Source organism: Saimiri boliviensis, chromosome 2 (genome assembly GCF_048565385.1).
Source record: "Saimiri boliviensis isolate mSaiBol1 chromosome 2, mSaiBol1.pri, whole genome shotgun sequence".
NCBI classification, from domain to species: domain Eukaryota; kingdom Metazoa; phylum Chordata; class Mammalia; order Primates; family Cebidae; genus Saimiri; species Saimiri boliviensis.
In genome coordinates this window covers 111,927,599-111,953,341 of record NC_133450.1, presented here as the reverse complement: position 1 = coordinate 111,953,341, position 25,743 = coordinate 111,927,599, and the positions used below count along the sequence as shown (strand labels likewise).

General features: G+C 52.2%; 1 protein-coding gene across 1 annotated transcript; it reads right to left on the bottom strand.

Annotated features, from left to right (window-relative positions):
- Nucleotides 1-444: 444 nt before the first annotated feature.
- Nucleotides 445-25,743, bottom strand: PLA2G4D (phospholipase A2 group IVD). The gene is made up of 20 exons (XM_003935681.3): nt 25,596-25,743; nt 20,281-20,353; nt 19,944-20,080; nt 19,215-19,346; nt 18,477-18,517; nt 17,892-17,934; nt 16,500-16,563; nt 15,990-16,126; nt 14,581-14,691; nt 14,024-14,061; nt 13,707-13,842; nt 13,254-13,390; nt 12,391-12,613; nt 5,968-6,085; nt 5,491-5,628; nt 5,159-5,266; nt 4,853-5,047; nt 4,459-4,625; nt 3,682-3,868; nt 445-2,390 (listed from the first exon to the last, which is right to left on the bottom strand). Exons 1-20 carry the CDS (start codon nt 25,638-25,640, stop codon nt 2,164-2,166), a joined length of 2,457 nt encoding a protein of 818 aa, XP_003935730.3. The 5' UTR covers nt 25,641-25,743; the 3' UTR covers nt 445-2,163.

The following is a 25,743-nucleotide window of genomic DNA, read 5'->3' as shown; positions in this document are numbered from 1 at the left end:
TGGGGCTATAACAGTGTCTATAACTTGGGATCTTCACAATTGTTATCCAGGAGGTGGAGGAACAGGGGAGGGCCGAAAAACCTGGGAGAGAAACAGCAGTCTCTCACGTGAAACAGGAGAGGGCACTGTTTGGCCATTTTTATGGTTTCACAGCGACATCGCTTTTGTCCATGCTCAGGCCTAGTTACCGAGTGGCCTTAATTCTGTCCTGCTGCGTCACGGGTGCACAATGATCCTGCCTGACATGGATGCTCTGTGAAGTTGGTGTGCATCAGGCAGACACCAGGGCCCAGCCAACGAGTCACGGGATGCTTTGTTCTTTTCCCACACCTGAGTTTCATCGTTGATAACACAGAGAGTGATTCTACCTAACACATTAGGCAGATATGAGAATTAAAGGGAATAATGTAAAATGCCCAGCATAAAATAAAACACAACAGCCAGTCAATTCCCATACCAATGTTAAAAAATAAGAGTCTGTGATAAAATGAAAAAAGTGAAGAATTAAAATAAAGCCAAATGGAGAAGAGGCGCAGGGAAAGAAACTGAGAGAGGACATCAGATGCGGGCAGTCTCTGAGCCAAGGTCTGTCCCGAAGCTCCCACTGTGACCTCCACCTGGGCCCAGGTGTGTGTGTGTGTGTGTGTGTGTGTGTGTGCATGTGTGTGTCTGTGTGTGTACCCTTGCATGAGGGAGGTAAGAAATATACCAGCAGCTGACCATGCTGGCTCACGCCTGAAATCCCAACACTTTGGGAGGCTGAGGCAGGAGGACTGCTTGAGTTCAGCAGCTCAGGACGAGCCTGGGCAACATAGTGAGATCTCATCTGTACAATTGTTTTTAATTTAGCCAAGAATGGTGTTGAATGTCTTGTATCCCAGCTACTTGGGAGGCTGAAGTAGAAGGATCCCTTGAGCCCAGGAAGTTGAGGATGCAATGAGCCATGATTGCACCATTGCATGCAGTCTGGGTGACAGAGTGTGATGAGATCCTGTCTCAAAAGAAAAGAAAAACAAATGTGCCAGCAATACACAAAAAGGTTTACATATCATAATGAAATGGAAACTGCCCCAGGAATGCAAAGTTGGTTTAATATCCAAAAACCAATGAATGCAATATAGTACATTAATAAAATAGAGGACAAAACCACCATGATGATGTCCATAGACACAGAAAAATCACTTGACAAAACCTAACACCCTTTCATAAAAACACTCAATAAACTAGAAATAGAAGAGAACTTTCTCAACCAGATAAAGGATGTCTAAGAAAAACCCACAGTTAAAATCACACTAAATGGTGACAGACAGATGCTTTCCTCTCAGTGCCAGGAACAAGACAAAATGTCTGCTCTTGACACATGTATTCATCATTGTACTGGAGGTTCTAGTCAGGGCAATTGGGAAAGAAAAATAAATAAAGGGTATTCAGATCAGAAAGGAAGAAGTAAAACCATCCCTATTTGGAGATGGCATGACCCGTCTACAGAAAATTCTAAAAAATCCACAAAAGTATTAGAGCCAGTAAACGACTTCAGCGAGATTGCAGAATACAAGATCAACATTTAAAAATCTATTGTATTTCTATAAAATAGCAAAGCATAATCTACAATAAAATTAAAATAACTACACTTGTCAACGAGAATAAAATATTTAGGAATAAATTTAAACAAGTACAAGACTTGCATACTGAAAGCAGGAAGAGAAAGAGAACAGGGAGAGGAGGAGGAGGAGGACGAGGAGGAGGCAATGTGTTCAGGGTGTCCCGTGATTCCCGAGGCCTGAAGCTACCTGTCAGGTCAGGCCTCCCCTGTCCTTCCTGTCCCTACTCTGATCTGCCGCCTCCCGCTTGCACCTCCAATCTATTCTGCTCAGGCATGGAAGGAAGTGGTGTGAAAGTCGGTCTGTGTACCAGCTGTTCGACACACTGGCCTGGTGAAGTTATTTTCAACTCCTCCTAAGCCAGCCATGAATATGAGGGAGAACTCTGAGTGGGGTGCAGTTCCCTCTGGGCAGTGAGACCAGCTGCAGAGGCCACCCAGGCCTGGTAGAGCCCACAGCTCCGGCCAGGAAGGGCTGTGGCTGAGGCCAGCTGCGGATCTCAGCCTGCAGTCCCTGGAGGGTCAGAGTGTGGCCCTCAGGGTCCTGGGGCCTCTGAGCAGCCTCAGGTCTGTGCCCCTGAAGGCTTCACCTCTCGGGCCCGGTGCTTCAGTGCAGTCCTCAGGGCCTGCAGGATGGCACCATGGCTGGTCCGCACGTTGTAGTGGCTGAGCTGCAGGAGGCGCTCAAAGTCTTCCTCCTTGTAGGTCATGTTGAACAGGGCGTAGGGGGAGGTGGCCCCGGTGAGATCTACTTGGCCAGCCTGGAGCTCAGCGGGGCTGCGCTGGACACCTACCCAAAGGTGGGAGGGGTGTCAGGAACAGGCCACCAGGGCCTCCACAGCCTGGCAGCGGTGCACTGGGAGGGCTGCCCCCACTGGAGGGGTCCCTGCTTTCCCCCCAGCTCTCTGCGTCCTTTCCCCAGGAATACAAGCGTGGGGGCAGTGTGCTCTTTGGATGGGTACTATTTGGTGGTAGAAAATACAATTTTGTAGCCAGGTGCGGTGGCTCATGCCTGTAATCCCAGCACTTTGGGAGGCCGAGGTGGGTGGATCACGAGGTCGAGAGATCGCGACCATCCTGGCCAACATGGTGAAACCCCGACTCTACTATAATACACAAATTAGCTGGGCATGGTGGCACGTGCCTGTAGTCCCAGCTACTTGGGAGGCTGAGGCAAGGGAATTGCTTGCACCCGGGAGGTGGAGGTTGCAGTGAGCCGAGATCGCGCTACTGCACTCCAGCCTGGCACCTGGCAACAAAACAAGACTCTGTCTCCAAAAAAAAAAAAAAAAAAAAAAAAAAGAAAGAAAGAAAGAAAGAAAATACGATTTCGCGCTTGGTTTCCTGAGTGACACTCCTAATGCTATTCAGGCAGCCCCAGGTCTCTCCATTGCTTGGGGGTAAGGTGGAAACAGCCAGAAGGGGGACGTCAACTGGGTTTGTGAACGGATTCTTAGAACTCATGCTGGAATTAAGGGGGCAGCGAGAATTTGTTGAGAGATGAAAGTTCTTCAGAATTCTCAGATGTGGCTGAGCGTGTTCAGAGGACAGTTGGGAGATCTGGAATTATGGTGGGAAGCAGAAAGCTGGGAATATCGCGCGAAGGCAGCAATGAGTTTTTCCGACCGAAAGGAAATAAAATTCTGACCAGTTGGTAAGAAGAGAGGATAGGAAGGAATGCGATGGGGGTTTCAATTTCGGGAGCCCCTGAGGAGAGGCTCAGCTCCCTGAGAAGGGATCCCAGCCTGGGCTGCGGAAGGATGATGGAGAGGCCAACTAAGTCCCCCACAGAGCAGAAGAGCAGAGGAGGCGGGGCAGAGGGGGTACCAGGGCAGGAGGGAGGCCACAGGAGGCCAGCGTCATGACAGAGGGGACCCCCGCACAGCGACCCTGCAAACAGAGGGCCTGCAGGGACATGGGCATCAGCAAGGAGGCCTGGGTGGGCTGCAAGGCCTGGGGGGGTCTAGCCTGAAGACTTCTCCTGGCAGACTTGCTTCCCTTCCCTCTGCTCGGCAGCGGGGGGCCCAGGGAGGGCGTCTGAGGGGCCAGGCAGCCTGGCTGTTTGGGAGGGGCTGCCTTACCGGGGGCTGAGTGGTCCTTGAAGGAGGCATTGACCAGTGGGAAGTGCAGCAGGATGGGGGCCTCCGGACAGGCAGGGTCTGAGAACAGGTGGCACTCCCTTGGCTGGTGCTGGTCCTGAGGGCTGGGTTCCACCCGGGGGAAGGGCAGTCCCCGGGCCCGGCAGTACAGCTCCGTCTGCTGCAGTGCCTGGTGGGGAGAAGGTGGCTTGGAGAGAGCCAGGCTGGCCCAGGTCAGTGCTGGGACAGTTCCAGCCCACACCGGCTGCCTCAGTATCAGGGCAACAGCCTGGCTCTGTCCTGTCTGTGGCTGGGCCAAGCTGCAGAGTGACTAGGAGGGAGACCCAGGGGAGTCCAAGGACCCCAGTGGTCTGCAATGTTGTTTGGTTAAAATCTTTAGGGGGGGTACAAACCTAACCCCAAGCCCCACAGACCCCAACTCTGGATTGCTATTGCTGGATTGTTCAAATCCCAGAGCCAAGAGGGGACCCACATCTGTGCACAGTCTGCAAGGGAAGAAGTCTGGGTTGCGGGGGGGATGGAGGAGATGCTTAGGGTCTCCTCTGAGCTCTTTCCAGCTGTTCTTTTGACCCACGGCCCCTGCACCACCACAGCCCTTCCCAAGTGAGGACCCTGGCAGAAGCCCGTAGATGAAGGTCTGACACCCCTCCTTCCCTTCGGGACCCGGGTGGTGTAGGGCAGTGGCTCCGTGGCCCTGCTGCTTGCCTCTGGAGATTGGCCTGGCTGGGCAGAGGGGTTCTCATGGGGTGACCAGGGTACCTCAAAGGGCGCAGATAGGGAGTAGTCGAAGGAGAGGATGAGGTCCAGCCTGCGGCCCGGCCGGAACATGGAGGGGCAGCTGGTGTTGATAAAATAGCAAGCGTCCACCAGGCAGAGCTGAGGCTCCTGGGGGGTCAGCTGGCTGGGTGTGGAGTCAAGCTGGCAGTCTGTTGGGAAACGCAGGATGGTCAGAGGCCGACACTGTGCCACAGGTCTGTCCTCTGGGTCACCCCCTGAATGTGTGTGCCACCCCAGCCCTGCCCCAGGACCTTCCAAGGGGCTCTTCTCCAGGCCACACCCCAGAGGAGGATGCTGACCTCCTAGGCCTTTCTCTGCCAGTCCCCGCCACGCCACCCAGAGCCCAATCTCACGTCCGCCTGGCCACGGCCCTTACCTGCCCAGGTGGAGAAGTCCCTGTGGCCGCGGTAGTTCTGGTGCAGCTGGAGGCCCTGGAGGAAGTTGGAGCTGCGCTGGTGGAGGGGCCTGCCGGTCAGGAAGCCTTTAAACGCCCGGGCCAGTGCCGTTCCTGGCTGCAGCCACGAGGCCCCCAGCCATGACGAGGTCCCTGAGGAGGTGGGGGGCTCCTCCTCTGAAGCCAGAGAAGCAGACATTGGTCCCTTCTTCCCCTCAGACCCCGCACACTGCAAGCAGAGTCTGAAGGAGCAGCCTCATCCCAGGCCCCTCGGCTCCCGCTTCCCACCTAAGCTCCTGGTCTTGTCCTTGATGTGCTGTGTCCAGGCCTCCCCGGAGCTGGTGAGGTCATACCAGGCGTCCAGCAGGTTCAGGGAGAAAATGTTGCTCCAGATGGCTGAGGGAACCCCAAGAGAGGTCAGCCTGAGGCCCCAGCCAGGGACCCTCTCACGGGTGCTGATGGGAAACAGGGGTGGGGAGAGGGCTGCCCCTATGACGCCCCCTCTGTGTGCCACCCACCCATACCCCTCATCCTGAGGTTCTGCCCCACCTGAGCTACAGGAGGGGCATTCAGACGCCTGGCCCAGGGCCGCCCAGGGCCTTCGGAGCCACCACCCTCACCTTCCAGAAAGCAGATCCGGGGCTCAGAGGTCTTCCTCATCAGCCGTCCCATGAAGAACTCGGAGCCGAAGAGCTCAGGAGGGATGAAGGCTCCGTACTTCAGGAACCCGACCTCATAGGGGGAGAACTCAACCCATTCTAATGGGGTTGGAGGAAGAGGCGGGAGTGTGAGGGGAGTGGATGGCAGGAGCCCCAACACTGGCCAAAGGTACTGCCCCAGCAGGCCTGAGCACCCTGTGCCTGGCGCCAATGCAGCAGACATGGGGAGCGTGCACTCCCTCCCAGTCCCTGGTCCACACCCTCAAGCTCTCCCCACTCCCATGCACAGAGAGCTCCCCTGAGCCCTCAGCACCGCTGCCCTTCCTGTAGGTTGGGCAATCTGTGCGGAGTTTCCAGCTTGAATTCTCTGGGGACTCTTGGGGTGCAAAGGGTTTGGGGGGGTGGAGCGTGTGGGAGGGGGAGTGGGAAGAACCGTACCCTTGAAGTCCAGTGTCTCCAGATTGTCCTCTTTGACACTGAGGCTCAAGTAGAGGGGTAGAGGGTTCTGACCCCGTTCCAGGGCGGCTCTCTGTCCTGACAGCTTTTGATCCATCACCTGGGGCCAGAGGGTGTCAGGGCCTAAGTGATGCTGGGAGCACCCCGGAGGCAGCAGCCCAGGCTGGGGTTGAGGAGGCAGCTTCTCCAGTGGGATCTTCGGGCCATGCACGGGTCAGTTCCCACTCCCACTCCCGTGTACTGACCAGCCCCAGACGCAGGGTCTCTGGACACGGCGTGCAGGCTACGTGCTGCGTTTCTCCAGGGAGGGCCATTCACAGGGACCACAATGCCAGCTGGCTTCCAGACCCATCTTCATGGGTTTAAGAGTGAAATGGGTGTGGATACTGACACACACACACAAGGCACACGCACACATACACATACTGCTTTCCAGAAAGGGCCCAGCAACATCCTTTGTGCATACACTATAAGCTACGCTGGGGGCTGGACTGCCCCCTCTTCCAGGTTCACCTTAATGCACTTCAAGTTTCAGTTCCTTCCGAATGCTTTCCTGACATCCTTGCCTCCCACGTTGTACCCCGTTGTTAATTCTTGCCTTCTGTTCTTAATTTCCTCTTCAATAGAGTTCCAAGCTCTGTCTTTGTTTTATTTTATTTTATTTTGAGGCAGGGTCTCACTCTGTCACCCAGGCTGGAGTGCAGTTGTGTGATCTTGGCTCAATGCAACCTCCACCTCCCAGGCCCAACTGATCCTCCCACCTCAGCCTCCCAAGTAGAGTAGCTGGGACTACAAGTTACGCTCGGCTAATTTTTGTATTTTTGTAGAGATGGAGTTTTGCCATGTTGCCCAGGCTGGTCTCAAATTCCTGACCTCAAACAATCTACCCTTCTTGGCCTCCCAAAGTGCTGGGATTATAGGCGTGAGCCACGGCACCCGGCCTAAACTCTGTCTTTGATGGCAACGACTGCAGCTTGCCTTTTGGGGGAGCCCCTACAGAGTCCCTGAATTCTAGGGGAACAGAAAGACCTCATTCTATGCTGAACTAGAGTTGCAAACAGAGCTCTTCCCAAGCACCAGAAAGGCTAATGGTGCCTGCCTGCAGCGCCATCTTGGGAAGGATTCTGCCACCACAGCTGAGGTTGATGCCGTCAGCCCTAGGCTGTTCCTACTGGGCAGTACATGTACCACGAATACGTTATCCCACCTTTGGGCTCTCCAAGCTAGAAGGGGGTCTAGTCTTAGAGGCTTCCAACCTGCCACAGCAGCTCTTATCATCAGATTGACTCGGGGAATGTGAGCATGTAAAGCATGTGGGTGTCTGGGTCTCCACGGAGGGTCAGCCTGTTGGAAGTCACTTTGGAATTTGCCTTTTAAAAACCCTCAGATGATCCTGATGCCCAGCCAGGTGTGAGGATTCCTGCCCAGCCTATCCAAGGAGGATCCCTCTCCCACATCCATGGCAAAAACCCAACATACCCAGTATGTATGTCCTCCTCACTGGCAGCCCTTCTGTCCCAGACGAAAACACTGCTGTGTCCACCAGTTATCTTTCCACCCCATTCTTCAGTGGTCCCCGGTACGAGTTATAGAGAATTCACAGGAAATCTCTAAATAGGGCCCTATCCCCCGCCACTGACAGTGGTGGTGTATGTAAAGTCAGTCCTTAGGTACAAATGTGTATACATGATCCCTTCTCAAAGTCTTTTTATTTAGAAACCCTGTTTGTTGCTCTTCTGATGCATATGATGAGGCAAAATGTGTCCTTTTACTATAGTTGCACAATTCATGCCCCAGGGAAAGCTCTGGAAAAAGGTCAGCACACCCCTCCATCTGCTGAAACAACACGCAGTGTGTCTCATGGCTCATCAGTCAGCTGCGGCAGGACTCTCAGTCTCTAACCCCGCAGCTTCTAAGCCAGTAACCTCAACCCTGCAAAACACCATTCTGATGATTTGAGGGTCCCACCGGAAGCACTGGAGCTTGGTGCAGTACTGTTAATGCAGACTAAAGGGTGTGCAAAACATTTTCTTCAGAGTTGAAGGAAAGTGTGCCAGCTCTTAACTCAGGAAAGCATAAGAGAAACACTCTGAGTTTCTCTTTGAGGAATGATAAGCAGCTTTTAAGCAGTTTGGTACTTGCCAGCAAAAGACTGATGAAAAAAGTTCCAAAGAGATGAGAATTTGAGAAGCACTGATTACAGCTAGTGTATTCGATGAGTGGGTTTTTATAAAAACCTAATCAATATTAGAGGTGTATGTAGACTAATAAAGTCATTCTGAGCAAAGTTTCAGGGTATGATAATTCTTAATATTAATGAAATTGTGATTTGTCATAAACGGAGTTATTTTTCTGATGTTGTAAAGTGACTTTTGGTACTATAGATTATTATGTCATAGAGGTAATAAATACCTGTTTTTATCTAAGGCTTTAAAAAATTAGAAATCAACATTAAAATTGACTGAATAAAACATTATTTTGTAAAGTCTACAATGAATGTTAGCTTTTAAGATTTGATAACCAAGAAGAAAAGAAATTACAAATTGAAAATCTTTCATATTGGGAAAAAATTTTAAAAATAGCATAAGTGATTTTTTTTTATAAAGTCTCACTCTAATGCCCAGGCTGGAATGCAGTGGCATGATTACAGCTCACTGCAGCCTCGACCTCCCATGTTCAAGCAATCCTCCCACCTTAGCCTCCTGAGTAGCTGGGACTACAGGCATGCATCACCACACCCAGCTATTTCTTTTTGTAGAGATGGGGGTCTCCTTATGTTGTCCAGGTTCATTTTTAAGAATATATAGATGTCCCATAATATCACAAGCATGGCTATTTTTGTGAATAATTAAAAATTGTCTTCTAAAAAAATGCCTATAAAGCTTACACATAAAACCATGTATTAAGTCATGGAGGATAAGGGTAATTAAATAAAAATCTACTTTATAGCCTAGGATCAAACTGCATTTTCTATTACCTTGTAAAGTGAACTGTTAAAACAAGCTTCTCCCATTCTATAGTAACTAATCACTGCCACCAAGCAGGAAAGCCAGTTATTAAAACACAACACCTTCAAAGTTGAATATGAACTTAAACTGTAGATCCAAAGAATACACAGGACATAGTAATAAAATGAAAATATTTCCAGTAATTATGTTGGCTTTATAAATTCAATGCCATTTCAATAAATATCCCAACAACATTTATCAGAAAGCATGACTAGGTGATTTTATCATATAATTAGAACAGTAGGCTGGACGTAGTGGCTCACACATGTAATCCCAGCACTTTGGGAGGCTGAGGCAGACAGATCACTCGAGGCCAAGAGTTCAAGGCCACCCTGGCCAACATGGTGAAACAGTCTCTACTAAAAATACAAAAAATTAGCTGGGCGTGGTGGTTCACACCTGTAGTCCCAGCTACACGGAAGGCTGAGGCACAAGAGTGGCTTGAACCCCAGGCAGAGGTTGCGGTGAGCCGAGATTGTGCCACTGCACTCCAGCCTGGGCGACAGATATATATATATATATATATATATATATATATGAGAGAGAGAGAGAAAGAGAGAGAGAGAGAGAGAGAGAGAGAGAGGAAGAAGGGGGGGGAATGGATGGGAAGGGGAAGGGAAGAGAGAAAGAAACAGTAAAGGGGCAAGTACCGCCAAAAGAATTCTAAAGAATTCAAGTGGAGTGGTAACTTAGCCTACCAGATACCAAGATTTATCACAAAACTTTAGTCCAGGTGCTATTGGCATAGGGAAAGATAATCTGTCCTGTTAAAACAGAAGAGGGCACTCAGGAAGAGTCCCAGGAATATAAATATATGAAAAATATATGAAACCTGATACATGACAGAATTAGCAACACAGGTCAATGGAGAAAATATTTAATAGATCAGACTGGAAAAATTTGTTATTAATGTGAGAAAAAAAGAACTGTATCCCTATCCACATGATACCTGCAGATAAATTCTTGGTGGATTGAAGTCCTATTAGTAATAAATAAATCTTTAAAAAATCTTATAAGAATGTATAGATTTTATAACTTTGGGGGAGAGAAAAGGAAGACCCCCCCCAAAAAAACATAAAAAGAATGATAAGTTAGATTATATTGAAATTATGGATTAAAACCATTAGAACTAATGAGGATTCACATCAAGAATATATAAAGAATTCCTATAAAACAATATGAAAAAGACAAATTAAACAGGAACATGGAAAGGGATTTGAATAGGTAATTAATGGAAGAGGAAGCCTAAATGATAAATATACTTGAAAACATGAGCTGTTTAAAAATCAAAGTACCAAACTATGATAAATGTTCCTTTTATACCCCATGCTAAACAAAAAATTAAAAGTCTGCACAGGATATAGAGAAAATGCAACTATTACACACAAGTAGTGGGAGTGTGAATTAATACAACTCCTTTGGAGAATGGTTTGCCAATAGCTAGGAAAGCTGAAGGTGTACAAACCCAGTGGCCCAACAATTCAACTACTGGGTATGTATCTTGAAGACTTAGAGAATCTCTAATGCAGGTGTACAAGGGGACTTGTACAAAGTTGTTTGCAAATAATATCACATTTTTCTTAAGGATATATATATTACAACATTGTGAACTGGAAAACCTAGAGGAATTAGATAAATTCCTGGACACATTCAACCTACCAAGATTGAACTATGAAGAAACAGAAAAGCTGAACAGACCAATGACAAGCAATGAGATTGGAGCAGTAATAAAATGCCCATCAAAGAAAAGTTAAGGACTTGCCAGGCGCGGTGGCTCAAGCCTGTAATCCCAGCACTTTGGGAGGCCGAGGCGGGTGGATCAAGAGGTCGAGAGATCGAGACCATCCCGGTCAACATGGTGAAACCCCGTCTCTACTAAAAATACAAAAAATTAGCTGGGCATGGTGGCGCGTGCCTGTAATCCCAGCTACTCAGGAGGCTGAGGCAGGAGAATTGCCTGAACCCAGGAGGCGGAGGTTGCGGTGAGCCGAGATCACGCCATTGCACTCCAGCCTGCATAACAAGAGCGAAACTCCGTCTCAAAAAAAAAAAAAAAAAAAAAAAAGTTAAGGACCTGATGGCTTCACTGCTGAATTCCACCAAACATTTAAGGAACTAATACCAATTCTACTCAAACTATTTCAAAAAATTGAAGAGGAGGGAATACTTCCAAAGTCATGATCCAAGGTCAGAACTACATTGATACCAAAGCCAGATAAGGACACAAACAAAAAAGAAAGCTACAGGCCAAGATCCTTGATGAACACAGATACAAAAGTTCTCAACAAAATACTATCATACTAACTTCAGCAACACATCAAAAAGATTATTCACCGTTGAGCACGTGGAATTCATCCTAGGAATGCAAGGATGGTTCGACATAGACAAATCAATAAATGTGATACATTACATCAACAGATATAGTTGGGATTAGTGCCCTGGTTACATAATCAAAAATGCCTTCCTAAGTCTCACCTCGTTCTTACCTCTCCTAGGACCTTTGAAAGCTATCTTGTTATTACTAATCTTTGGCCTTGCTTGATTAACCTCTTAGTAAAGCTTGTGTCTTTTAGATTACAACAATTGCAGGTAAAGATGATGCTGGCACAAGGTTTCTAATCTATCCAGCCTACTGACCAGGAGAATTTAAGTATTCTGCTTCTGGGCTCCTTAGATCAGGTATCCAGAGATTTTTTTTACTCCTCTGTTGCTTGACCAGGCCTACCCCCATAAAATAAGCAGGAAGCAGTTACAAAAGAACAGATTTCCACCCTTCTGCACCCTGTTACAATTAAGGAAGAGTGTCTAATCTCTGAGACAGGAATGAGGTAGGTGGTGGGGCTTGACTCTGGAACCAGACTGGAGACTGGCTGAAACAGGTAAAGGCTGAAAGCACCTCTCCATAAAGACATGCTCACCAGTATCATGACAGTTTACTCCTTCACTGGCAATAACCTGGAAGCTACTGCCCTTTTTCTAGAAATTTCTGAATAATCTAGTCCTTAATTTGCATATAATTAAAAGTGGGTATAAACGTGACTGTGGAACTGCCCCTGAGCTGCTGCTCTGGACGCACTGCTGATGGGTGGCCCTGCTCTGTAGGAGAGTCACAGAGCCGTAACACTGTGCCCTCAATAAAGCTATTTTTTCTACCACCAGCTAGCCCTTGAATTTCTTCCTGGGGGAAGCCAAGAACCTCCATGGGCAGAACCCCAGTTTCGAGGCTCCCCTGCCCTGCAACATGATGATAAACCTAAATTCCAAAGTCAGGATGACATCAAAAACAGGGGCTCTTCCATGCTGCAGGAAATGCACATACGCATGTCAGCTGCTAGGGAGTCCTACCTTGGCCCCCGCGGTGCACATACGCTCCTCCCCACATGCACAGGTGCCCTACCTGGCCATGCAGCATGGACTCCAGCACCAGCGCCCACAGGTCCACAAAGGTGGTGGGGTGGCCCTGCTCAGCCCGCAGCTCCAACTCCCTGCGGTAGCTCATCAGGCGGTCTGGGGAAAAGACCTCCAGCTTGCTCTTGGTCAGGTGCTCCCGGGCGTGTCTGATAGGTCCCTCCAGGTCCCTCTGTGACCATTCAGGGTCCCCATACAGGTGGGCCATTGTCCTGGGAGAATGAGAAGACAGAGAAGTAGGAGGCCGAGGCCAGGCGTGGGGAGCTGCAACTCCTCCTTCCCACCCTGCAGCTTCTCCTAACACGTGGCTCCTGCCGCCAAGGCTCTGCCCATCTGGGAAATGGGTCTCAGGGCTTTCTCTCCTTCCAGATCAGCGCTGTCCAATATTAATTCAATGTGAGCCACACACGGAATTGTAAATTTCCTAGTAACCACATTAAAAAGATATAAAAGCCTGTAAAATTAATTTTAATATTTTATTTAATTCACCATATTCAAAAATTTTTATTTCCATATGTGGGACCCCAGTCCCATGTGGTGTGCACTATGATTGTCCCCGTCTGGAGCCGCGTCAACTGAGAATCAGAGGAGATAAGCTGCTCAGGGTCAGCCAGCCCGTAAGTGGTGCTGCCGGGACTCAAACTCAGCTCCGTCTGAATCGGCGACCTCACAGCCCTTCAGGAACCTCCAGAACGCGCCTCCTCTGCTGCCTTGCTCATGGCAGGGCTTCTGTAAATGCCTCTTTCCTCCCTTGTGGGAAAGTTGCTTGGCTCCTATCAGATCACACTGCTCACACCTACTTGGCCTCCCCACACAGAGGGTCTCTGCTGTCCAGTCCCCCAGGATCCTCACCACGTAGAGCCGGAGACACCACTGAAGTAGGTCACACAGTCCAGGAGGCCCAGCTTCTGCAGGGCCAACAGGTGGCCATAGAGTGAGGTCATGGCCCGGGCACCTCCTCCTGTGGCCATGATGCCCACGACAGGTACCTGGACCACAGACGGACACAGGCTGGATTAACAAGGAAAGGGACCGGCTGCCTCCTGTGTCACAGGGAAGGGAACCGCAGGATCAGGGCCTGACAGAGTCAGGGTTAAGGCTGGGTCCAGCCCTCTTCTGGAAGCAATGGCTCTCAGCCCAGGATGGAACTCCCGAGAGTTAGAACCCCAAAGCCTAGCCACAGTCCCATGTCTCCCGACACATGCCCAGTCTCCACTGACTGGAGTTTCTGGAGAGGCATAGGAATCAGGTACTCCCTTATGGCCAGTCCAGGATATCTGTACCCACATCCCCTGAGCCCCAGACCTCATCCTCCTGCAGGTCTCTGTCCAGCTGCAGGGCCTGCTTCAGGGCCTTGGCCACCACCTGCTTCCTCCTGCTCAGGAAGGCCTGCTCCTCTGCACACAGGTTGAAGCTCAGGTGCATGGCCAGCTCCTTGGGGCTGCAGCAATGGAGGATACAGGGGTCAGGAACACACGCACAGCTCAGCCACTGGCTGGCCAAGCCCAGAGTGAGCCGCCAAAGAAGCCCCCTCCTCCAGTCTCAAGGCCCACCCTTGTGCACAGCCCTCCCCTCCAGCATGCCTGCCACTCACAGTCCCCACAGATGTGAATGTCCCTTACCAGCTCTCTGCCTTGAGCTGCAGCTGCACTCCTGGGGCCTGAAACCAAAGCCAGAGACTCTGCTCAGATCCTCCTATACCCTAAGCACCACATGGGAATCCCCTGAGGCCTTGGTCCCCTTCGTCTTCTTTCTTTCTTTCTTTCTTTTTCTTTCTTTCCTTCCTTCCTTCCTTCCTTCCTTCCTTCCTTCCTTCCTTCCTTCCTTCCTTTCTTTTTTTTTTGTCGAGAGGGAGTCTTACTCTGTCACCCAGGCTGGAGTACAATGGCACAATCTCAGCTCACTGCAACCTCCGCCTCCCAGGTTCAAGCGATTCTCCTGCCTCAGCCTCCCTAGTAACTGGGATTACAGGCACCTAGCACCATGCCTGTCTAATTTTTGCAGTTTCAGTACAGATAGGTTTCGTCATGTTGGCTAGGCTGTTCTCAAACTCCTGACTTCAGGTGATCTGACTGCCTTGGCCTCCCAAAGTGCTGGGATTACAGGCTTGAGCTACTGCGCCTGGCCTCATCTTCATTCTTACTGGATGGGCATTTGCCATCCAGTTGAAGCCACTTACATGTGGAGCAGGAACACCTGTGGTCACCTCCTTCCCGATGGTCAAGGGCCTCAGGGGCACAGTGAGGTGTTCAGTTGAGTTGTCTCCATTCCAGCCATTGCTTATGGAGCTCTGGAAGGAAAATATCATTTATTCGCTCATTCATTCATTCATTCATTCAACAAATCCTTACTGAGTATCTAGACTGTAATCCAGACAGATGTCTCTCCCTGATAATACAGATTATAATATTGATAAGTATTGTAATTACATTGATAAGTATCATAATTATAATAACTATAAAATTATAAGAGCTAATATTTATCTAGTACAAAGGCATTGCTCTCACCAAATAGCATGTGTAAATTCAGAAAGACATGGGTAATGAACTGATGCTAGTGTCATGAAAAAAATAAATGGGGTGATATGTTTCTAATGCAACCAAAGGTGGAATGCATGGGGTTTATTTCAGGTGGGGATCAAGGAGGGCCCTCATTTGAGCTGAGATATTGAGGAGGAGTAAGAGAAGGAGGAGGAGGAGGAGGAGAGGAGGAGAAGGAAGAGAGGAGGAGGAGGAGAGGGGAGGAGAAGGAGAGGAGGAGGAGAAGGGGAGGAAGAGGAGGGGACAAAGAGGAGGGGAGGAGGCGGAGAAGAGGGGGAGGAGGATGAAGAGAGCAGGAGGAGGGGAGGAGGAGAAGGGGAGGAGGAGGAAGAGAGGAGGAGGAGAGGGGAGGAGAAGGAGGGGAAGAGGAGGAGAGGTGGAGGAGGAGGGGGGAGGAGGAGAGGGGGAAGAGGAGGAGGAGAGCAGGAGGGCAGGAGGAGGAGGGGAGGAGAAGTAGAGGAGGAGGAGAAGGGGAGGAGAAGACGGGGAAGAGTAGAGGGGGAGGAGGAGAAGAGGGGGAGGAGAGGACTAGGAGGAGAGGAGAAGGGGAGGAGGGGAGGAGGGGAGGAGGGGAGGAGGGGAGGAGGGGAGGAGGGGAGGAGGGGAGGAGGGGAGGAGGGGAGGAGGAAAAGGCAGCCTTGGAAGGAGCCAGTGGGGTACAGGAGAGCATTTGGCATGTTGGAAGTGAGAGAGGAGGCAAGGATGGCTGGCACATCATGCATGGGGGGGTGTGTGGAACAAAATGAGGTGGCAGAGGTCGGCAGGTGCCAGGCTGTGCAGGGCCTTGTGGGCACAGACATCACATTTTATTCTAAGGGTTTCGCTTGAGGGGCTGCTGGAGGATTCAAAGACTGACATGGTGCAGCAGTCCCATGCCCACCTAACACCTGGTGGTCTTCCGTGTCTGCCAATGGTGAGGTGCTTAATTAGGGGAGGCTGACAAGGCCACAGGGGCCTTGGCTCTGGTGGGCAGGGAAGGCAGGGAGGGGCCCGCTGCAGCTGGAGCTGCCCAGCCTGAGATTTTGGGAGAGGTCTAGCCAAGACCCACCCTCAGGCGCCCGCTCAGCTCTGTCTCTAGGGCTGCCATGTAGTGGAAACGGAAGGCAGTGGCTGTGCCCAGGGAGGATGTCTGGGTGTCCTCATAGGACCCCTTCAGCACCAGCTCCAGCTCCAGCTTGTCCTGATCTAGGGAGAGAGAGGGCGGGTTAGCATGACAACAAGAGCCCAGCCCGCCAGCTCGGACTTGGGAAAGTGACCACCAGGACTCAGAGCACGCCCAGGAGGCTGGGCCATCGTCAATGGCAGTATGAAAAGGGCCTTTCCCAGCCCATGGGGCCCCACAAGGCCCCCACCCCGGACTCCTACCTTGTGTAATGTGCTGTCCCCCAGGTCAGGGGACCCTCCTGCCTAGAGGAGACACATGGCCCTCTGTGCCATTCGGGTGGGAAGGGAGAGGCAAGTTCGATCCTGCTGCTGCCTGCCGCCCTGTGCAGCCTTCCCAGCAATCCTCACCCCCACGTCCAGACAGAGTCCGGGCCTGGTTCCGAGCCGGTCTCACCTGCAACCACAGCGGTGTTCCCTGCGCTGTCCAGGTGCACATCCAGGCAGCACAGCTCTCGGGCCTGGGGGAGACCAAGTCATGGGCAGGGGCCTCTGCAGGGTAAGCTGAGGTCGCCTCATCTTCACCTCTCTGAGCCCCAGTGTCTCAAATCCGCCACACACACAACAAGAAGTCGTGTGGGCTCAGGATGGGACTGGCTGCAGGGGCCCTTCACCCCATCACTGCTCCTCTGCCACTGCTGAGCCTCATGTTCTTGAGCCAGGAGGGCTGGGGCTCCACACCTCCCTGCAAGCTCTCCTGGCTTTGCCAAACTTCCGAAACCTCCCAGAGCGCCCAGCCCTTGGACACAGCCCCTTCTTCTCCTGTTTCCCTGTGGCTGGAGTCGGAAGAAGTATTCTACCACAACTCCAAATAATCTAAACAAGCCATCCATCCACAGGAGGCTGGACTGCATGTCAGAGAAACACCCAAAACATCTCCTGGCTGTCCTCTGTGGCCTAACTGAGGGATACTGTCAAGGCCAGGCCCGCGTGGCCTTGCCAAGATGCCCGCCACCCACGCGCTACACAATCACTAAATATGCCCACCGCCTGCAGGTCTCCATCACCTGCTAAGAGGCAGTGCCATTGGCATGACTATTTTATTTTTTAACCAGTGTCATGTGATGCTATTCTTTCATGCGTATTTTAAAAAGTATACTAGCCCATCAGACAACCCTAGGAGTGAGCGCCTCCTCAGCTGCTGGCTCTAGGTACATTCGCACGTGACCCTGGGCCCACCTGCTCCCAGGTCTGTGCTGCTGATCGGGGCGTCACATTGTGAGAAAAGCATGTATCTAGCGCATCGCCTGCTCGCCGCCTCCTGGCCATTTCTGGCCACTGCAGCGGCTTCGTGAGCCCATGGTCAGGAGCGCTGGCGGGGACTCTTCCCCCGTCCGGGAGCTGACCGAGCCGCTGAACCTATGGTCTCCCAGGTTGGAAGTAACCGCGCTGGGAGCGCCCTCTGAGCCTCGGTGACCTCAACATTAACAACCGGAAGGTGGGCCTGGCCTGCCTGATTTCGTCACCGCTTCCCGGGGAAGTACTCAGGCAATCCCTAGAGCTACGAGTTCACCGCAGGTGACTAAACACCTTGGGGAAGCACCCCAAACAGCGGCGGGCTGGAACCTCCTCTCCGCAGAGCCCTGCCTCCCCTCTCTCCACGCATCCTTAGCTCCAGGCCCCTCGAAGACCCACAGCCCCAGGTGACCACCTGGCTCCGAGGCCAGGGGTGGTTTTACCACGAAGCCCTGCCCATGCCTTGTCCCTGCTGGTTCACACCCCAGGCAGCTGTCCTCCCCGCCACGCGTCTGCTCTGGAGCCCCTTCCCTCAGCCTGGGAAGGCACTTACCACAAGGACTTTGTTGGTGATGAGGTTTTCTGGGCGATCCGACCTAGAAAAATCAAACCTTGCAAAGGCAAAAGCTTCTTGTATTGACCTCCCCCTCCCGCCAGTGTGGGGCTTCCTTGGTTGATGCCGAGGGCTCTATAAGTTCCGGATAAGGTTCGGGGGGAAGGGGAGATGCTTCTGCAGGAGGAGAGGGGAGGGGAGAGAGCAGGGAGAGAAAACATCGACCTTCCTCTCCACATTTTTTCATTTATAACATTGATCAATTTTTTGTTATAATATTGATACGTATCATAATTATAATACCTATAAATTATAAAAGCTAATATTTATGTAGTACGAAGAGACTGTTCTCCCTGAAAGCATGTATAAATTTATAAAGACATGGGTAACGAACTGATATTAGTAAGCGTCGTGAAGGAAGTGGTGTGATATGAGAAGCCCCACCCAAGACCGGACCTCCCTGGCAGGGTTACGACATGAGGAACAGTCAGGCTGGCCTGACCACAGGGAGATCTAGGTCAGGGCCATTTCCTCTGACAGAGCCTCAGTCCTGAGACACTCCCTGGGCTGTGGGTCGTTACTCACGTTTCTTCCATCAGGAACTCCACGTCCAGCTCCTCCTCTCCCTGCAATCAGAGAGAGTGAGCCAGTCACAAGCACTTACCTATGTCTTCAGAGTTGACACAGTTCTTTTACAGGCTTCATCTCATCCTCTCAAGCAGTCTCTGAGGGAGGCACGTCCGTACAATTATTTCCAATTTACGGATGAGGAAGCTGAGGTCTGGGGCCAGATGGGCTACCTACCCACATTACCCATGGCCAGTAAGTCTGCAGAGAACGCGTCTCCCTCCCTTGGAGGTCCCAAAACTCTGGGCAACACTGAGGGGAAGACAAAGAGCACAGCCAAAGGAAGCATGGCCTGCAGGACCCATTTGCTCTTCTTGAGGAGGACCCAGACCCCCAGAACTGCCGTCCCCACCTCCAGGCTGCCGCAGGAAGGGAGCGGAGGGCTTCACAGAGCAGGCCTTAGTGCCGCCCCGCAGCAGTGATGGAGGCTGAGCTGTTTTGATGGATGTCACGAAGTTCTCCACCTCCCAAATCCTTCCTGCCACCAGTGGCTCAAATCCCTCCACTGGGTGATTCAGTCTGTAACTGTCAAGTTAAGCCTTCTCCTTGCTTATTAAAATGTAAATATCTCTGGAAGGGGTTTAGAGTTTTCTGTGACTGAGTTCTCCAGGGAAGCCTCCCCACAGGTGGGAGAAACAGCAGCTTCCTCAGCCTGGAGTCGGAAGAGGTGGGGCCCCTGGGGACTTCCCCACCCACCTGGGGACTCTGGGAGAAGGTTTTCCGGAACAGCTTGCCAGGGAGGACTTCTGAGATGTCGTAGAGAACCTTGAAGCAGATGTCATCCTCTGTGACTGAGTCTTCATCATAGATGATAAGCTCCAGAACATTCTAGAAACCAGGAACAGCAACTTAGCCTTTTACCTGCTCAAGTAAGGGCTCGAGCCCCTACTTGGTGTCTAGAGCCAGAAATGATCGTTATGCCCCACACTTTTCTGTTTCAAAATAAAAAGAACTGTAAAACTTAAATAGGAGGAAATCTTCTAAAATTCCTAATTTCCCTTTCTAATGTTTTTATCAAACATAAATTTCTGTCAACGAATTCTCTCTTCCTCTCTGTCTCTGTCTCCATCTCCGTCTCTGTCCATGGCTTTTCTGGCTCCCCAAGGTGCGCCCTAAGGTATGTGCTGGTGATCTTCCACAGTCTCCCACACACGCTCTCATCTCCCCACTGCAGCGACCTACTCAGGAGGGGGCTCTTACTGTCTCTGTTTCATAGCTGGGCTTAGAGAGGAACCAGCTGCGGGAGTCGGTCCCACAGCCAGCTGGTGGGAGGACCATGTTCGTTCCTTCATGCATTCCCTTGTACACAGCACAGACAGGCTGGGCACAGAGACCCCTTCTCCTGAGAGCTTCTCCACCCCAGGAACCGTCACATGGAGGTCCGGCCTGTTCACAGGGGAGTGGCCAGGATTCCCCCGGCTTCACCTTGACCTGACTTTGGATAAGGAAGCTGAAGGCCTCATTCCACACAGGATGACTGGAGTCTGTGAGCGTCTTGGTCTTAAACTTCATTCCAGGCGCGGTGGACAGCTGTAGGGTCACGTAAGGGTCGGCCTCACTCACTGCCAAGGTTAAGGAAGCCTTTGTGAGGGGGCAGTCCTCACACCCTCTCCACAGGCCATGACAGTTTCCTACCAAGACCCTGGTGGTCACCACGGGCAGCCAAGCCCAGCCCAGCCCCACCCCAGGGTGCTCATCTGGGCCCTTCCCAGGGTATCTGGTACCCCCTGCTCCCACCAGAATGCACAGGGTGGTTACTCACGCAGGTCGGCCCGGCACAGATTCCGCGCCTCCAGGACCCTCACGGTGAGCTGCCAACAGGCAGAGGCCTCCCCCTGGGGAGAAAATCAAACTCCAGAGTCCCTCTCGCATTCCCCCCACCAAGCCTGGAGTCGCTGTGCTGCAGCCCGGGCTGCCCACACCCCTCACCACCCTCCTGGTACTTGGTGGTGTTGATGCTGCTGCCAGGCATTCCGGGACACCCTCTGGGGACCAATCAGCCTTTGTTCACCTCTGTCTTTGGGGTCACGGTTCTGGGCTGCAGCAGTCAGGGAATAGACTCCCCAGGGGTGGAATTTGTGGGACCCTTTCCCCTTCGGGAACAGGCTAACACGTGGTAGTGGACAGAGCAAGGAACTGAGTGGCCGCCACATGGGTCAGTTAGATGTCAGCCATTCCCAGAGCTCCCAGGGAGGGCAGCCCGCAGCCTCTTGGCAAAGCAAGGGCTACCTTTGGTGACCCTGCTGCCAGCACCCCACCCCAGCCCTTCTGGACAGAAAGCAGGCGCATGACTTAAGAGAGGCTGAGCCTCGGCAGCCCAGTCCACAGGCGCTACCCTGGATCTCAGCCGTCTGCACCGTATGGGGTATGAATGAGGAAACTCTGAGAGTGTTGGGCCGTCACTGGGAGCAGTGGGTGCTGTGGGCAAAAGGCTACTGTATTAAGATGCTGATGAGGCCACGTCAGCCACAGACAGCCCAGGTGAGAGGGAGAAGCTGCTGAGTGGGCAGAAGCTAGAGGAGATGAGCTGAGAGTAGGTGGCAGGAGGGAAAGCAGGCGGTCGGTGGGGCGCGGCTGAGTCCTGCTGGGACAGGGCACTGGAGGTGTCCTCACGCCCACTGCTGAGGTCCCTGGCACTGCCAGGATCAGGAGGGCCCTGGGGTTTCTGTTCTTCCTGGACCCTGCTGCTTGGCTTTTTTTTGTGCACCTGGCACTAGTTTCTTATAAGCCTCTTTGAAGTCAGGTTACTCAGATGGGTCTGGCAGGGCAAATAGCATTTTTTCCTGTGGGCTGACCCCAAGGAAGGTTGTTGGCCTTGCATCCTCTTGGAAGGGAGCCTGCCCAGGAGGACCACCTACGGGATGTGTGGACCCAGCAGAAAGAGCCCATGTCCAACGGGCTGTTAGAACAGGGCTTTCAGGAAGGAGCAGTGCCTGTGCCGGGGAGTAGGGCAGTAGGAGCCCCCAGCCAGGAGGGGACCCAGCAGAACCACAGGGTGGCAGGACCCCCACAGGACACCTGGCACATGAAGGCCTATGAAATGCTAACCCAGGGAGCACGCAGCGTGGCAGTCCTGGTGAAGAACCCACAGACCGTCTCCACTCCAGAAAAAACCCATGCTGGGGCTTCTGCCATTCAGTGGCTCTGCCACCAGGTTAGACTCCCCACTAAGTACGATCTTCTCGGACTCGTAAGGCCCCTTCATCCCCCATCCCCTGAGGGAGCCAGGAGGCAGTGCAGTGTTTGCACAGGAAACATTCAGCATCACATAGCTGGGAGATGATTGTGGCGAAACCAGAGCCGTTTCCTGCTTTGCACCCTCCCATGACCAGATCCACACCCATGCATGTGGCTGGAAGTTCTCGGTGCCCATGAGGACTCATCTCCACTCTGCCCAGATGCTGCTCGCTAGGGGCTGGCTCACCACCCACCTGACTCTCCACTCCCCACCAAAAACTGTGAAGGACCATGGGCCACAGCAAAGCCACATACCTGGTGGCTCTGCCCCTGCATCGTTCCTCTCTGTGGTTCCATGCCAACATCCCTGTCATTCCAGGCCACTTCCAAGCAGAGCACATGTGACCTCCCCAGGCAAGGTAGACTTGTTTGTCTCTTCTTGGGGATTAGCTCCAGTGGCATTGGCCACATGTCAACTCTATAAACCTTAAGCCCTTATAAGGGTTGTCAGCAGCACTGATTTCATGAACTTTGAGACATCTGGCTCCATTTCCTCCCCTCGCTCCGACTCCACCACTGCTGGCCACAGGGAGGTGATGGCTAGGATGCTGGGGCCCTGTGGGGTGTTGAGTTTCGATGTCCCACTCCAGTATAAGATAGGGGAAGGGCAGAGGCAGCCCGGCCTCATTCCCCTGACTTTCGGGCCAGGCCGACACTGCACAGGTCCCAAGCGTGTGGGCTGCTTCCCTGGCAGGTTATTTTTCCTAGAGTGAAATCCCAATTCTCTTCACCTCTAAGATCAGCGCTAACATGGAGTGCCCAGAACATGGTATTATTGTGACAATCATTACTATGACTGGTCTTTACCAGGACGTAAAGGAAGCCTCTAGAGCCAGATTGTCTGGATTTAAACCCTGGCTCTGCCACTTACTTGCTGTGTGACCCTGGACAAGTCACTAAACTTCTCTGTGCCTCTGTTTGTTTCCTCACGTGTAGTGGAAATAATAACAGTTTTGACCTCACATGGTACTTTAAGGCTTAAAATGTTAATACTTGCACACTGCTTAGGAATAAAGTAAGCAGTTTCTAGATAACTGCTATTATTATCACTATTTATTAAGTATTTGTCATGGTTCCAGGCACTGTGAATGCGGCAGACACCAAGATGAAATCACTTTTGTCAGACCCCAACAAATCAGGGCTGGAAACACATGAAAGAGCAGAGCTCATGTTTACACACCTGAGATAAGAGCTGTTTCCAAGGACTTCCTACAAACCCCACAGAAAACGCCTTCACTTACTTCATGCATCTGCTACTTGGAGAAGGTTTATTACCAGACATCCTTCAGGATGGCAGTAACCCAGATAAGATACTCTAAAAAAACACACGTGCCCAGTAACAGCATCGCCACCAATGAACTAACGGCTCTGGCTGTGAGCCTCTGGAACCAAGGAACTCCGTTTCCAAGCAGTTTCTGTGAGCCTCTCCCCTTTTTTCCAGTAAAAGCTTCCCTTTCCCCTTCCCTCACCGTGGCACTGGCGGCCTGTCATTCCACACATTCCGGGCTCCAGTCATTTCTTATTCCAGAGGAAATACAACATAGAGATAATTTTCTCTAGTGTCTTTCTGTAAGGTGACAATACTGTACTAAGCATATTGCCTATTGTCACTTGATTTATCCTCCCACCACTTCAAAAGACGGTACTTCCATTTCCTCCCATTTTATAGATGAGGAAATTGAGGCTCAGAGAGGCTAACGTGTGCAAGTTCACAGAGTTAGAAGTGATAGAGTTGGAATCCAAACTTCAAGGCCAGAGCTCATAATCCCTCTGTATGCTACCTTCCCAGGACTTTGCTTCTGTGGAAAAGCATGCAACTCTCCCCTCATTGCCCCATGGATAGCTAGACACTAGATTTTCATAGATTTGTCTAATTTGACTAATAGATACTCATAGATTTGTCATAGATTTGACTAATATGATTACTGAGCTAACTGACATATTAACTGATACGAATCTTTTCTCCTGAGGGCATACGGGCTTCACCTTCCCTTCTGAAAGATCCTCCCACCTGAGATACCACCTTAACTGATGACTAACCCTGAGGCTTCTGGAGGGCATTCAGCAGCCCAGCACCTGTGGGATCCCAGGAGTGGCTCCCTGTTGAGGATCTCAGCCATTCTCTGAGCCTTGCGCAGGGACCCCAGAGGCTCTGCCATTCTGCTCTGGGAGGAGAGGCCCAGGACACGTTTGTCAGCAAGTTTTTTGAGAGGCTCAGTGCTGCCCCCTGCCCATCTTGGGAGATGTGGCCCAAGGGAGCTTAACAGGGCTGAGTATCCTCAATTGGGGTCCAGTTGCCCCTGATCCTGGGTGTTCAGCAGGAAGAGGGAATGAGCAGACCCCGTCCTCTGCTGGCACTCGTGCCCGTGGTGGGGCAGTGCAGGAGGTCAGAGAGAGGAGTGGAACCCCTGGGCACAGCCCCGGGCCCTGCACCTCCCTCATTCAGGCTGGGCAGAGGCTCCTGGACTGGACTACACAGCAGGCACGTTTCAGAACAGGTTCCAGACAGCCAGCCCGCCCTGCCAGCCCTGCTGCGACTCTGGGGCAGGTTCCAAGCCCCTGTTCTAGCAGGAACGTGGCTAGGAGAAGCCGCTGCTGATGCTCGCCACCGCAGGAGCTGACTTGAAGGCTGGAGTTGAGGGCCTGGTCCTGGGGACTCAGTCCTGTGAATGCTGGCTGGGGATGAGGTGCTTCGCAAGTGTGGGGCAGACTCAGGCTCCCAAATCGCTGGCACTTAGGCTTTCGTTTTACCCGGGAGCCAGACCTGGAGCAGGCTGAGGGGAAAGGGGGAAGGGCACAGCCTTCCCCAGGGAGATGAGCCTAAAGCTGGTATATTTCAGAAACCTCCACAGCGGGCCATTCTGGGCTCAGGGCTCCTGATGGGATGGGTGGGGGACCCAGGGTTGCCAGCCCCTCCCCTGCCGTGCAGCCATTGGCTCCCCAATATCCAAATGTCCACTGATGTCTGATTTGTGGGTGGCTCCTCCTGACCTCAGGCTGGGGCAGCACCGTGGTCCTTCACCAAGGGGTCCCTCTCACCTTCCGCCAGGGCTCCGCGATGTCTGCCCTGCCCCAGGTCGAGCCTCTTCCAGGAGCACCAGACTGGAGCTGCCTGCCCGGATCCAGCTCAGGCCTGGGTCTCAGAGACAGAGCTCTAGAAGCCCCGGGGGGTCTGCACATGAGGCAAAGGACCTCAGGACAGTGACTTTGGCACAGTTAGCCTCATTCCGGGCCACTGCCTTGGGCACCAGGGAGACCTCAGGAGCCAGCCCTGCTGGCCTTGGTCCCTGGCAGACGATGAAAATTCTGGGCTTTGGGAAACTCATGCCAGAGGTGGGGGTGAGCAGCTTGCAGGCCTCTTTGGCCTGGGTGCAGCCCCACAGCTCTTGGGCTTAGTAAATAGTTGGGAGTGAATGGGGATTTGGTGCCCCAGAGCTCCAGAGACATACAGGCTGATCCCAGGGCTCCAGCCAGTTCTGGGAAGTTGCTGGCCTGTGGGGGTGGGGCTGTGGACCTGGCGGGTCTCCTTTTGCGACACATGCAGTCACTATGTTCTTCAATGTTGGGGGCAGGGGAGGTCCCTAAGGGCACTGCTGTAGTCACTGGGTATGGGGAGGGGAAGCTCTCCTGACTAGACTCATGTTTCCCGGCCCCCGTATCTATAGATGCTGCTCACTCACCCAACCTGCTCCGCATCCCAAGTCTCAGACTCCCTTGCCTTCTGGCTCAGTCTGGGCAGAGACTGAAATCACCCTGATTCCAGCTGTTAGATTTGCCAGAGTGCACCCTGGCCACAGGCCCACCCTGACTGGTGCCCACATGCTCTGCAGACACTGTTACCTGGTGAGGGTGGCCAGGTAGTCCCCCAGGTGACAGGCTCTCCATGCCAGCCCTTCCAGCTCCACTCCAGGCCCAGCCCTTGCCAAGATGCTGGCTCTCCGGCTGGGTGGCAGCGACTGTCCCAGTGGGATGGGACCAGCGTGAATCT

Coding starts and splice junctions, on each gene's coding strand:
- PLA2G4D (XM_003935681.3), bottom strand. CDS start 25,640: ATGGAGAGCCTGTCACCTGGGGGACTACCTGGCCACCCTCACCAG. Junction 14,062..14,580: donor CAGGTGTTCCTGCTCCACAT/GTAAGTGGCTTC, acceptor CTTTGGTTTCAG/GCCCCAGGAGTGCAGCTGCA. Junction 5,048..5,158: donor GGACAAGACCAGGAGCTTAG/GTGGGAAGCGGG, acceptor CTCTGGCTTCAG/AGGAGGAGCCCCCCACCTCC.